The sequence below is a fragment of the Rhipicephalus microplus genome, chromosome 1, assembly GCF_043290135.1.
Source record: "Rhipicephalus microplus isolate Deutch F79 chromosome 1, USDA_Rmic, whole genome shotgun sequence".
NCBI lineage: Eukaryota > Metazoa > Arthropoda > Arachnida > Ixodida > Ixodidae > Rhipicephalus > Rhipicephalus microplus.
The window spans coordinates 108201447-108216356 of NC_134700.1; the positions used below are offsets into that span (position 1 = coordinate 108201447).

At 45.2% G+C, this 14910-nt stretch overlaps 1 protein-coding gene across 2 annotated transcripts in view; it reads right to left on the reverse strand.

Annotated features, from left to right (window-relative positions):
- Positions 1–2543: 2543 nt before the first annotated feature.
- The window catches only part of LOC142796415 (uncharacterized), a 157212-nt gene continuing 144845 nt past the window's right edge, over positions 2544–14910 (reverse strand). For both annotated transcript variants that reach the window (XM_075886951.1, XM_075886928.1), the window contains one exon: positions 2544–2861. In XM_075886951.1, coding sequence (XP_075743066.1) covers positions 2747–2861 — 115 coding nt within the window. In that variant the 3' untranslated portion in view covers positions 2544–2746. The remainder of the gene's footprint in view (positions 2862–14910) is intronic.

Genomic DNA, 14910 nt, shown 5'->3' on the forward strand with positions numbered 1-14910 from the left:
ACAACGCCGATATTTCTTTGAAAACCAACGGCACAAGCCTTTCTCCGAAACGAGATTTTTCACACTGTCGTGTAAAAATTTGCAGCCAGCGAGGACGCACACAAACACACCCAGTTGAACTTTAAGTGCAAACGGCGAATTGAAGTGGAGTGGCCTTGAATGTGAGCGTGGTTGCGTGGTGAAAGGGACGCGCGCGTTTTTTTCTTCTCCGCTAGCGAAGTTTCACGACAGAGGACGCGTAAGGCCGAGTTCACACTGAGCATTCTGGCCGCCGAAAGTGCTCCGAATCCGGTTCGGCGGCGGCGGGATCCACCGAAAGGGCCCTCTACGCGCCGATTGCTCTCGGACCGATTTTTGCGGCGTCTGCCGCCGAATCGGTCAGCGCGGACCAAGAGGAGCGCTAGTCAAGCAATTTTGAAAAATGGCGGCCAAGCCCTACTCACTTGTTATGCCGCAGTGTACGTAACTGAATGTTGAAACTAACGGGAGTTTAACCTACTCTGTGCCTACTTCACCTCCGTATTTCGTGAAAGAGGTGACCGAGCTTGCTGTTGGCGTGGCCGAGCTTGTTGCGGTCTTGCAGAGCAAAACGAACCCACCAACGCCGCTGGCGTCGGTGGTTTTTCTGCTCTTTATGCATTACAAGACAGCCACTTGTCAACAAAGTAAGCAGTACTGTCTTTTCTTGCTTCTTGCGTACGAGAATTGTCGAAGTATACACCACCGGATAGCGTAGTAGCATTTGCGAGCCGCAACAACAACCGGGTGACAGCGCATCCATCCCGCGTTCGCCCCGTAGTAGATGGCATATTCAGCGGCGCGGGGCGCGTCCAGTGCGAACGACGCTGCGTTTCGGCGGCAGGGGAATTTCGGTTGCTGTAGAAAGCGGATGTTTCAGTGTGAACTAGCCATAAGTGCCGTGCCAAATTTCGTGACCTTTTCAGGAAGCCCAAGCGAGCACAGTGTCGCCTCTTCAATAATTCCGGTTCCGTGCCTTAGCCCGCCTTACCCATGAAATATAGAGGAAATAAAAAGACTATAATTTACATGCAACATGCGTATATCTACGAAAAAAATTCATGGGTAAACATGTGCTCCTAGAATGTAAACGCGGTGGTTTTACACAGCTTGCCACAGCTGCATGACACACTCAAGAAGCGCTAGGCCTGCGCACAAAGAAAAGCGCAGTCACTGTGAAAGCTAGAAGAGCGGCCTTCAGAGCGTTTTCTAAACACTCATTGGTAACTGCTGCAAGCACACTTGCTTTATACCCACTATTGCATAATGATATAAATTTTTGTGTGGTAGGCCGGCATTCGCTATGCTATTTCTCGTCGTTCTTCTGAGAAGTGTGGTACCTGCTAAACACTTGCAAGGTATTTTGTGCCAATTGTTCATGCAGTGGCTGACGACGATGAGGAATCATGCCTGAAGTGGGTGTCCCTCACAGTTAGGATGTGAACAAGTACAAGTTTTATAATAGGCTGGAGCGTTGGACGACCCACTCGTTTACGCTAATCGCATTGTGCGACGACTTGTTGTTTCGCTGTTTTAAAATGTTTTATAAGTCGTATTAACACGAATTCTTTTCCGACATGAAGCCTTCCTAAGGCAAGTTTGTCGACAGGCCCCTAACTTGCGCGGCTCAGTGGCAGAATACTGGGCTGCCACCCAGCGAACCAGGCTCAAGCCCCACTGTGTCGTTGGTGCTAAATTTTCTTTCTAACTTCGTGCGAAGTGGTTACGGACACCGGCGGCGGCGTCGGTGGTGGCGGCGGCAAACAACTACGGTGGCGCGTGACCCAACTTTTGATCTCATAACAGCTTTCGCTGTAAAACCATCATTGCCAATGATATGTGAGACCGGGTGTGAGTACAGTCAGCTGAACAGGGGCGCGTGACTGACTTCCCGATATCGCAAATAAACAGCGGCAGCGATTTAGTGTAGTCACCGCTTTGATGGCCACAACACGTCGATTTGAAAAATCAGCATTCGCGATAGAGGCAACAGTGACAACAGAGCAAAACTGAAACACGGTCGGCCTCCAGCCGCTGTAGTGCAGACTAGTTTTCTTTACAAACTTTCGCGCGTTCTATTATGTCATAAAACCAGTAATAACTTCATCTAGTAAAAAAGAAGATATTTAAAAATTATAAATGTTACGTATACGTAAGTGAACAGTAATCTCCTTGAATAATTGCTGGCGTAAAGACTATTATTCAGTCAAAATCTAATGTGATTGCGTTTCTGGAACTGATTCGACAGAAGATCTCATTTTCATCCAATGGCATTAGTTTCTTCATGTGACAACAAACAAATTGTATAAGAAACGATTGAAATTCGCTATAAATGACAATCTACTTGCTGTGTAAGGGAGGTATTAGAGCACTAGTATGCTACAGGCAGACTCGAAGGCCACAAGCTCATTTTTTTTAGTGGACAACTTACTTACTGTGAATACGCTCCCTCTGAGACGCCCTGTAATCAGTATGACATGTAAAGACATTCATAAATAAAACTGCCTAAATCGCGGAGCCAGTGGTTATACTAGTCATGGTTGTTGTCACCAACACTTTTATTTGAATATGAACTGGAGCAACAAAAGAGTTCGGCAGTACATCACACTTTCCCTAACTTGGAAAATGCAGACCTTTGAGCTTGTCCTGAAACCAACCATGAGCTTTACAATCACCGTCGTAAACAACGTAGTTTGTTGCGTTTGGACACAGGCTCTTGTACTCTCGTTCACAATTCAAGAATCCTGAAAGTGAACCTGGGAAACCTGTTGCCTTGACAGGTGGTTTCGGCGGTGTCAAAAAATCTTTTTTTTCCCAGAAGTGGAGTTGACACCTTGTGACTCCTATAAAAAAAGTGAATATTAAGTTCTTTCATTCAGTCGAAATACTGGTAAATGTGAAAGACAAATTGATGCCACCCTAGTGAACACGCAAGGCACTACAGTGTTTAGAAGGGTTCCAGAAGAGCCCATGAAAGATGAACGAGCTAAGACAACTGCGCCGTCGATAGTCTAGATTATAAGTGTTAACGGGCTCCAGGTAGCCCCATAAGCGGAACATGGGCCGGCTCTCTGGCCGGGCTCGGGCAAACCAACGTCTTCTGTTATTGCGCACACGCCGGGTTCAGGCTAATTTGTTTTAGGAGCTTGGTCGGAAAGATTTTTCTGCTCGCGCCTTCTCCGACGACCGCAGGCTTATACGCCAGTCTCGCCTAAAGTTACTGTAGTTGGTGACAACCTAAGAATGAATATAGTGTCACGGGGTCGTGACGTGACCGAAGACAAGAGACTTTGTGTTGGAATTAACTGTTTATTTGGGCGAACCTGTGCCCGGTAAAAGGAAAGTCCGATTATAGTAGCAGTCTTGGACTGATAGCGGCGAACAGAGCGTCAGCCGTCGATCAACTACTGACAAGCGGCGAAGTGCGTCGGCATATACATTCTTGCCATCGAATGTTCTAGCGTTATCGCTGGTGATGGCGTAGGTTCCGGAATAATCTGTACAGTTCGCAGAGTGGACGTGATCTCCTCGAAATGATCTACTAAGTCCAGAAAGTTCTCGAAAACTGCAGGCGCGGTTTGCGCTGAGAATTGTGCAGTGTTTTGGGACGATAACAAAACATGTTAAATGGAGCGTGGCATTGCCCCCTCTGAAGAGGCATCGTCCCGATGCTTTAACTAAAGATGAAGGTACAACAATAACGCAAGAAAGTACAATGAATAAGTTTCGATACAACATTATTACAAAAAACACTGTTTCAGTTTGTTAACGTGCATGAAACGGCTTGAGGAGCGCGATATGGACGACTTCAGGTCGCGATCGACGTCCTTGAGAGTTCGTGATGCCGTTGGGGACAACCTCGTAATCAAGTGGGCTGAGACGTCGAAGCACCCTGTACGGTCCGAAGTACCGTAGCACAAGCTTTTCACTTAGTCCATATCAGCGTATCGGCGTCCACACCCGAACACGTTCACCGGGCTGGTATTCCACGAAGCGTCGTCGAAGATTGTAACGGCGGCTGTCGGTCGTCTGTTGATTCTTGATACGGAGACGCGCGAGTAGTCGGGCTTCTTCGGCGCGTTGAAGGTACTCACTCACATCGAGGTTTTCTTCGTCGGTGACGTTGGGTAACATGGCATCGAGCGTAGTTGCCAGGCTCCTTCCGTAGACCAATTTGTTTGGAGATATCTGCCTGGTCTCCTGCACCGCCGTGTTGTATGCGAAGGTCACATACAGAAGAATGGCATCCCACGTCTTGTGTTCGACATCGATGTACATTGCCAGCATGTCGGCGATCGTCTTGTTAAGTCGCTCGGTGAGGCCGTTGGTCTGTGGGTGGTACGCTGTCGTCCGGCAGTGGTTTGTCTGGCTGTATGCCAAGATCGCTTGAGTTAAGTGGGCAGTAAATGCTGTTCCTCTTTCGGTGATAAGGACCTCCGGGGCGCAGTGACAAAGGACAATATTTTTGACGAAGAACTTAGCTACCTCGGATGCACTGCCCTTGGGAAGGGCTTTTGTCTCGGCATAGCGGGTGAGGTCGTCGGTAGCTACCACGATCCACTTGTTTCCGAAAGACGACGTCGGGAACGGCCCGAGTAGGTACATACCAATCTGCTGGAAAGGTCGGCAAGGTAGTTCAATTCGCTGCAGAAGTCCCGCTGGCCTTGTCGGCAGTGTCTTGCGTCACTGACAGTCCCGGCATGTCCTCACATAACAAGTGACGTCGGGGGTAAGACGTGGCCAGTGGTACCTTCCTTGTATCCTCGCGAGCGTGCGAGAAACACCGAGGTGCCCTGCCGTCGGATCGTCGTGCAGGGCCTGCAGAAGTTCTGGTCGCAGAGCTGAAGGCAACACAAGGAGGTACCTAGCTCGAAGCGGTGAAAAGTTTTTCTTTTGTAAAAGACCGTTTCGCAGGAAGAACGACGCAAGTGCGCGCTTCAATACCTTCGGGACTTCGGCGGTCCTGCCTTCGAGGTATTCTATTAGGGACTTATGTTCCGGGTCGGCCCACTGTCCTTCAGCGAAATCGTCGGTAGTTAGCGTTCCCCAGAAGTAGTCGTCATCCGGGTCATCGGGTTTTGGTTTGTCGACAAGCGCACGAGAGAGACAGTCGACGTCGGAGTGTTTCTTGCTGGACTTGTAAATGACAGCAATGTCATAATCTTGAAGTCTCAGGCTCCATCGTGCGAGGCGACCTGAAGGGTCCTTCAAGGTGGCTAGCCAACACAAGGCGTGGTGGTTGCTTACAACTTTGAAGGGCCTGCCATAGAGGTAGGGGCAAAATTTCGACGTAGCCCAGATGATGGCGAGGCACTTCTTTTCTGTTGTGGAATAATTGGCTTCTGCTTTCGATAGCGGTTGGCCGGCGTAACTAATAACCCTTTCAAGTCCGTCAGCCCTCTGCACAAGAACAGCGCCGAGACCTACGCTGCTTGCGTCAGTGTGTATTTCGGTCTCGGCGAATTTGTCGAAATGGGCAAGTAACGGAGGCGTCTGGAGGCGATGTTTAAGCTCCTGGAAAGCGGGTTCGTGCGGCATTTCTCACTTAAACTCCACGTCGACCTTGTTAAGGTTAGTGAGAAAATCGGCTATGCGGGCGAAGTTTTTCACGAACCGCCTGTAATAGGCGCACAGGCCCAGAAATCGGTGCACCGCCTTCTTATCAGTGGGCGGCGGGAAGTCGGCGATGGCGGCTGTTTTCCGTAGATCGGGACGAGCTCCAGGCTTGCTAATAACGTGCCCCAGAAACAAGAGCTCCTCGTACGCAAATCTGCACTTTTTTGGCTTCAGTGTGAGTCCGGATGTCTTAATGGCTTGAATTAAATGCTCGTCGAAACTCGTGGAAAACACGACGACGTCGTCCAAGTACACAAGGCAGGTCTGCCACTTCAATCCTGCCAGTACTGTATCTATAACGCGTTGAAAAGTTGCAGGCGCTGAGCAAAGACCGAAGGGCATCACCTTATACTCGAAGAGGCCGTCCGGTGTTATAAACGCCGTCTTCTCTCGGTCTCTTTCGTCGACTTCAATTTGCCAACAGCCAGTCTTGAGTTCCATTGATGAAACGCACTTGGCGTTATGGAGCCGATCAAGTGCGTCGTCTATTCGCGGGACAGGATACACGTCCTTTCTTGTGATTTTGTTCAGGCGGCGATAATCGACGCAGAAACGTAGGGTCCCGTCCTTTTTCTTCACTAACACCACGGGGGATGCCCATGGACTCTTGGACGGCTGGATAATGTCATCCCGCGGCATTTCATCAACTTGTCTCTTCATGGCTTCGCGTTCTCGTGTCGAAACCCTGTACGGACTCTGATGGAGTGGTCTGGCATTTTCTTCGGTTATGATACAATGTTTCGTGATTGGGGTTTGCGAATTTTTGATGACGACGAAAATCAATCTTCGTATTGCAGGAGCAGGACCTTGAGCTGCTCTTGCTTATGGCTCAGAAGTCTGGGATTGACATCGAAAGCTATGAGAGGGGCTTGGTTCCTCTGAGCAGGTTCCGCAGAGTCGGCCAGGGCGAAAGCACTTGTGGCTTCGACAATTTCTTCGATGTATGCGACCGTTGTTCCTTTGTTCACATGTTTGTACTCATTGCTTAAACTTGTGAGCATAACCGTTGCTTCGTTATTTGCGACGCAAATATTTCGGGTGACCAACAGATGCTGACTGCCTTCAACTACGCCTTCCAAGTCAGGTGATTTGGGAGCGCCAACTGAAATAATGACGCTTGAGCGAGGCGAAATGACGCTTGAGGTGGCGCTTGAGGTGGCGCTTGAATAACACTTGAGGTGGCAGCGGTGACGTCTGGCGACGGAAGTGCGATGGGGCAGCGTTTTGGCGTGCGCGTGGAGGAGGGGCGCGGCGGCGGGCTGCAGCATAGCTCATGGCTTGCAGCTGAGGCTCTTGAGGCTGAGAAACGCCCAGCGATTGCTGGATCTCCTGGCGTACGACGTCCGCGATGGATTCCCCGTGAGGCTGTGCTGAAGAAAGTAATTTTCGCAGTTCTTCTTGCACGATCGCTCGGATCGTCTCACGCAAGTCAGTGGTTCCAAGCGCTCGAATGCCGGCGTAGCTTGTAGACGAGAAGCTACGGTTATATTGCCACGTGCGTATATCGAGCGTCTTAGATGCTTCTGAAGTGAATTCGGTGACCGTCTTTGGCGGGCTTCTGATTAGCCCGGTGAAGAGTTCTTGCTTTACTCCTCGCATGAGCAGACATACCTTCTTTTCCTCGGACATGTCGGAGTCAGCGTGGCAGAAACGTTTAATCATATCTTCCGTGAATAGCGCCATGTTTTCGTTTGGCATCTGAAAGCGGGTTTCGAGAAGAGCTGCGGCTTTCTCCTTGCGCACCACACTTGCGAAAGTAGTGAGGAACCTGGTGCGAAAGACGTCCCACGTTGTAGGGCTTCGCTCTTCATTCTCGAACCAGCTCTGAGCAGCATCTTCTAAGGCGAAATACACATGCCGGAGCTTGTCATCGTCTGTCCAGTCATTGAAGGCGGCGACGCGGTCGAACCTTTTGATCCAGCTTTCCGGGTCTTCCAGTGGCGAACCGCGGAAAGTTGGCGGCTCTTTGGGTTGCCGGTGCAGGAGTGGTGCAGGCTGCACGGGGGCGGTCATGGTTGCAGTAGTTGATGTCGGGATCCGGGTCTGCCTGGCTGCTTCAGGAAGGGGCCCGTACTCTGATTGTAGTCCCCTCTGCCTGCAGCTTGTTCGCTGTTCAGGGTTAGCGTCCGTGTCTTCTTTGCCGCTTGGGTTGGTGTCGCGGCTTGAAGGGGGCGTGCGGAACATCAAAAAAGCAGCACCTCCACCCGATGTGACGGGGTCGTGACGTGGCCGAAGACAGGAGACTTTGTGTTGGAATTTAACTCTTTATTTGGACGAACCAGTGCCCGGTAAACGGAAAGTCCGATTACAGTAGCAGCCTTGGACTGATAGCGGCGAACAGAGCGTCGGCCGTCGATCAACAACTGACAAGCGGCGAAGCGCGTCGGCATTTATACTTTTGCCGTCGAATGTTCTAGCGTTATCGCTGGCGGTGGCGTAGGTTCCAGAATAATCTGTACATTTCACAGAGTAGGCGTAATCTTATCAAAATAATCTACTACAGTCAGGAAGCTTCTCGAAAACTGCAGGCGCGGTTTGCGCTGAGAATTGTGTAGTGTTTTGAGACGCTAACAAAACTTGGTAAATGGGACGTGGCAATAGGCTCCGCCACGAGGCCTCATTGCTCTGTTTTATGCCTCCGCGCAACAAAGGAAGTAGTTACCAGACAATGACCACAATTTTCCCGCATACAATACTTAGCTTACAATACTTAATTGGTGTTGAAATACAGAATCCGAAGCTCGATAAACAAACGTGAGAAGGCTCGGACTTCGGCGTCAGTTAAACAATATATCTGTTGTTTAAATCGGACTCCCCTGTGAGCTCATCTCAGAGTTCAGAAAGAAGCAATGCACATCTCTTGGAGGCGATGTTTCTGCCCGGTACCTAAGGTTGTACTAAACAAATAATGCCGCTTTTAACGCATTGCTTGAAATAAGAAACTGATTTTTTTGCGGTTTCATAAAATGAAACAGGCGATATGATAACATTTAATTAGGTTGTTTGCAATTTTTTACGTAACTTTCGCCGCCAGGTTTTTTTTTCTGTCTTCTGTAACGATGGCCATTATGAATGAAAGCAAAGAATGGAGAAGCGATCTGAGATTGACTTCGCGAATTTCAATTCTTGTGCTGCCTAAATATTTTTTTTTGTCTTCACTTTCTTTTGCCTATTTTCTTGTTATTTTTCAATAGTGAGTATTACCATTATATTGTGTATTGATCGTATCTTTATTGTTAATCAAGACTACTCATTATTACTCAGAAGTCCATATATTATTGCTGTATTTTTTGCAATTACCCCATCCATGTAGTCATAGGAGGTCCCCCTGTCAGTTTCTCTGAATCTTTGGGACCTCCTGCTGTAATAACGCTAACCATGTAACTCAACTGAACTGATTGATTTGTGGGGTTTAACGTCCCAAAACCACCATATGATTATGAGAGACGCCGTAGTGGAGGGCTCCGGAAATTTCGACCACCTGGGGTTCTTTAACGTGCGCCCAAATCTGAGCACACGGGCCTACAACATTTCCGCCTCCATCGGAAATGCAGCCGCCGCAGCCGGGAATCGAACCCGCGACCTGCGGGTCAGCAGCCGAGTACCATAGCCACTAGACCACCGCGGCGGGGACTCAACTGAACTGTTTAATAAACTTGACTTGACTTGACTTGACAAAATGCTGAATGTGCATTTTGAATCGCCGTGCTTGTTATAGTGTTTGAAGTAAACGACAATTTTTCATTCGACCACTTCTTTCATTTTGAGAAAATCGCGTAGCTGACATTGGGATTAACAGTGGGGATCATTGCATCTGCTGTTGTTAAGATAATGAGCAAGGCGATGTACGCGGCTAAAGTAGCGGCGACTAAAAGTTGTACGTGAAGTTTTTATTTTCATTGCTTCAACAACTTGCACTTAATGGTGTTGCCATCACTCTTCAGCCCTTGAATACTCAACTATGTAAATTCTGGGCCCCATTTTAGTACAACAGGGTCCCCTACCTTCAATTATTGTGTCTCTGCGAAGGTGTGTTTGAGCTGGCAAGAGGGTTTTCTCTCTCAAAGAAATGCGAGTGAATGTCGGTGCCAGACTTTGCTTTCACAGGAGAGAGCAATGCTTCCGTCTTTTCTTTCATCAGACTAATTTATTATAAACAGGTTATCTCTATGTGTAAAAGCTGCATGCAATACAGGCAAAATAAAAGTATATATACAAAAAGACTTCCTAATATGATATTGTTAAGGTTGAATAAATGTCTTATAAAACAAAATGTCTGACTTTTTTCGCTCAACGATAGCTTTAGCGGCGTCGCTTCAATGACGATCACGATCGATGTAACTGATCGTGATTAATCGTGATCGCTGCGTCGATAACGATCGATGCAGTGATATCACGTAGCTCGCGTCATTTCTTGGTTTGTGGAACCTCGCACAGCGTTTTTCGTGCAAACCGTTCGTACTTAGAGCGTGAGACAAGCGCTTACACAAAGGACACTTCAATCCAGCACGTAATTAAGAACCAGTGACAATACATTCCGTCAAAATGACGCAGCTGTGCCAATCTACACACGCCTAAATATTCACACACACACTCACTCGATAACCACAGTTCGCTTTTTAATGCATAGATCAATGCACATTCTCCCTATTTGGTTTGTTTACTTTCGTATACTATGTGACGCTGGCAAGTCCTCTTGGTTGCTTTATTCTCACACCTCACTTTATTCTCACACCACACTCTTATGGGTGCAGAACACAGCACATATAGCAAAAAATCAGCAAGATTGTTTGCAATTTGCGAATCTCACGTTGCGACACCCTAGTAACCCACACAAACACACACGTTTGATAACGCAGATGCCACACCTTTTGCTAGTGGTAAATCACAGACGCGCACATTCCACAGAACACACACGCGCACATTCAGACTTCACCTTCACCATACTGCACACGAATGACCACGACGACAACTCGATAGTGGTCACCCTAGCGATACAAAGAATAGACGCCGTGTTGCTATTTCACGCTGCTGAAGGGACCAAACGCTGTGAAGCTCTGCCACTTCGGTGCACCTTAAACGCTGCAAAATCCTTAAAGCCAGCATCGAATGACGGCCGAAGACAATGATCGTGAAGGCAAGTGGATTAAATTGTTTCTTCTTGACGAAAAACACACAACAGAAAACAGAATGGACGCCCGACGGTCTCGGTACAGGCGCACATCGCCTCTGGTCGCGAACGGTGCCAAGCTGAATTTATCATTAGTTCATCGTGACTGTTACGTCATAGTAATGAGCGGCCACAGTTGCACGCGTATATTACAAATGTTCTTTAAAATGCGAAGCATTTCTTAGCGAACTTTGGCAACTTTGAGTCTATCTATCTATCTATCCAGCTATCTATATATCTATCTATCTATATATTTATCTATCTATCGATTTATCTATCTATCCATCTATCTATCTATCCATCTTACTATCTATCTATCTATCTATTTATCTATCTATTGACCCATGTATCTATCTATCTATCTTACTATTTATCTATCTATCTATCTATTTATCTATCTATCCATCCATCTATCTTTTTATATAATTAGCCGCCTACGACGTTTAGCTCTCCTGGCCGTTTCCATAATGGTATCAATAACAAACTTAGTATGGCATAACATGACTGTATGAAGAACATATTTGACTAGTCATAACATGAAAATCATTATATTTATGTCACAAATGTCATGATTTACATTTCATGGTCCTGCAGCTTTTGTGGTGGTTCCGTTCACATGGCATGTTGCAAAACTTGTATGGTATGGCAAATTGTATGGCGATCAGAAGCGACAAACACTAACATGAAAATTATGATATGCATGTCATGTAACATGACTACATGCCATACTGATTGTGCGCTCGCGGCCTATTTGCTAGCGTCATATATAAAAATTTGGTATTACAGTACTATTTATTTACAGATACTGCAATCACCATTTGGTGATTTTAGCAGGGTGGTACATGAAGTTAGTCATGAACAAATGGCAAGTACAATGACATATAATATATACAGGTTATACAATGTGTATAGGGCAAATACAAACTTCAACTGGCAATAACATACAATAAAAAATAGGAGACTACAATTATACAAGCATGTACAGTGGTATGTAATGCTATTTAACAATTCAACTGGTTAGTGCACTTTCTAATTCCGAGGAAAACAATGCCAATGAGGGTGCTGAAAGAATTGCATTAGTTAGTATGTTCCACTCGACTATGGTGCGAGGAAAAAATGAATACTTAAAGCAATTATTGCGTGTGGGAAAAGGGGTTATGGTGAGGTCATGTCTCTGCCTGGTAGAGTAGCTAGAAGAAAAAGAAAAAATATCGGCTACGTCTACTTGATATTGGCCGTTAATTAGTTGGTACAGAAACTTGAGCCTTGAGTTACGGTATCCTAATGATAAAGGTGAAAGTTGAGCTCTGCTTAATAGGTCAGTAACAGAAGTCCTCGAAAAATTATTGTAGACAAAACGAACTGCTCTTTTTTGCACTTTTTCTAATTTGTTAATGTTAGTCTTAGTAAAAGGATCCCATATAATAGCGGCGTAATCTAATATTGGTAAAACAATTGATTTGTACGCTAAAAGGCGGACAGAAGGAGTGAATAGTTTGAGAGCACGACATAAAAAAAACAGTTTGTAAGTTGCATTGGCCGTTACATGTGTAATGTGTTTGTTCCAGCAGAGATCATTCGATATGTAAAGCCCCAAGTACTTATAATTAGTGACTTCAGTCAAAAAGGTGTTGTTAGCATTGTATCTGAAATGCAAAGGTTTTTTCATGTGTGTAATTCGCATAAAAACAGTTTTATCAAAGTTAATGACCATCTGTCATTCCTCGCACCAGGAGGCTACTTTTTGAAATGCCTGATTTAACAGAAGTTGGTCGGATGTGCTATGAACCTCAGAGTACAAAACAAAGTCATCTGCGTAAAGTTTCACTTTAACAGGAATTTGTTCTACAACATAATTAATGAACAAAAGAAACAGTAGAGGCCCTAGAGCTGAGCCCTGGAGAACGCCAGAACCAACCGTTACATATTTTGAGTTGCAATCGCGAAAAGAAACAAGTTGTTGTCGTTTAGTTAGGTAGAAAAAGAGCCAGCCCATTAACTTTTTGTTCTTAAGTATTTTTTCTAACTTAAAAAGTAATTTTTTGCGGGAAACCTTATCGAAGGCTTTGGCGAAGTCCATAAAAATAGCATCTAATTGTTTGCCGTGGTTAATACTTTTCGCAAAGTCATGTACGGTTTCAACTAGCTGAGTGCAGGTTGAAAAACCTTTTCTAAATCCGTGCTGATGTCTAGTTAAGAAATTGTGTTTGTTGAGAAACTCTACGATATGATTGTGTGTTATATGTTCTAATATTTTGCAACATGTTGAAGTTAATGAAATTGGTCTATAGTTACCGACCTGGTTTTTGTTTCCCTTTTTGTGTAATGGTTTAATTCGGGCAGTTATCCAATCATGCGGTAGTTCACCAACGAGTAATGATTTACAGAACAGCACGTACAAATACTTTGATGTCCATTCTGCATACCTTTTTAAAAAGTCATTGGGTATGCAATCAGGGCCAGGTGATTTTTTTCGTGTCTAGTTTCAGTAACATGTTTAAGATACCCCTTTCCGAGATAACAACATCAGAGATGGGAGATAAGGAGACATCAAAAGTTGGCAAGGTACCATTGTCTTCAGTGTAAACAGATCTGAAGTGTTCATTAAAAAGGTTCGCGATTGATTCCTGATCACTTATCTCTCTGCCATTGTCATCAAATATTTCGCATTCATTTGACTTAGGAGAAATTGTTCTCCAAAACTTCTTTGGTGATGAAGTAATGAAGCTAGGTAAGGACTCACCAAAGTAATGCTTTTTATCCGAAATAACCTTAAGTTTAATTTGAGATGTCAATTCTGCAATTCTTTCTTGACAACTGAAATCAGCACAATAAGTTTTACTTTTCTTTTTTAATCGCTTTACCTTCCTTCTCAATTTCAATGTCTCCCTAGTTATCCACGGGTTCTTGGTTCTGAGATTTTTACACGTGGTTGGACGTTTTACACGTTTACAGGTTCTGGACGTTTTACACGTTTACACATGCTTTTGCTTACAATGCCCGTAAACTTAATCCAAAGATCATTTACACTATCATCAATATCAACAAAATCATCAAAATGAAAAGAAAGGATATCGAGTATCGACTCATCATCGGCTTTACGAAAGTTATAAAAAGTAGTCACCTTGGGTTTTTCACAGACAGAAAGATTTGACACGGTTAGCACTACAGCAAGGTGATCGGAAATACCGGGGACAATGTCACAAACGCAATCATGTGTTATATTTCCAGAAACAAAGACAAGATCTAGAATTGATTTCGAGCTGCCTTGAATCCTTGTGTAACTTTCAACTACCTGTGATAAATCATGTTGAAAGGCAATGTCTATCATGGTATCTGCGGAAGCATCGCAGTGACTAATGTGTGTCATTGTTGGCCAATCAACACCTGGCAGATTAAAGTCACCTGCCAAGATTATTCGGTCACCCGGCTTTACATAATTTTCCATATATTTTTTTAGCTCATCGATAATACTGACTGAAGAACCAGGGGATCTGTATAAAGCACCCAATACATATCTAGTGTTACCATGATTGACCTTACAAAAGATACATTCGGCATTAGACACATCTGGCATTTTAATTAATTTTAACCCCTTTTCAAACAGAATACATACACATCCTCCTTTCGAGCTGAGATCCTTTCTATATGCACTGAAACCCGGTGGAAACACTTCGCTGTCATAGATCGAATCTGTTAACCATGTTTCAGTTAGGAAAGCTATGTCAGGATCCTGTGAGAGCAGAACCCCTTCTAACTCAACAGCCTTGTTTACAACACTTCGGCAATTAATATTCAGAATTTTAAGCGAGGTGTCAAGTGGGATGCTTTGTCAGTTTCTAATTTTGTTCTTAATGCGGTAACGGAATTTTTTAATGTCGTCCCACCCATACGTTACCCCATCAAGAATTAGTTTGTCGTACGAAAGCTTGACTTTCGCGCCTTTGGCCCTTTCGGTAGTTAATTTTTGCCATAATTGCCTCCTGATATCTCTAACTCGCCTAGAAAAGTCTTCAGATATGGATAGGTCACTGTTCTTTAATTTATAGGCTGCCTTCAGGATAGACACCTTTTCGCGATGATCCAGGAATTTTATTATAACCGGT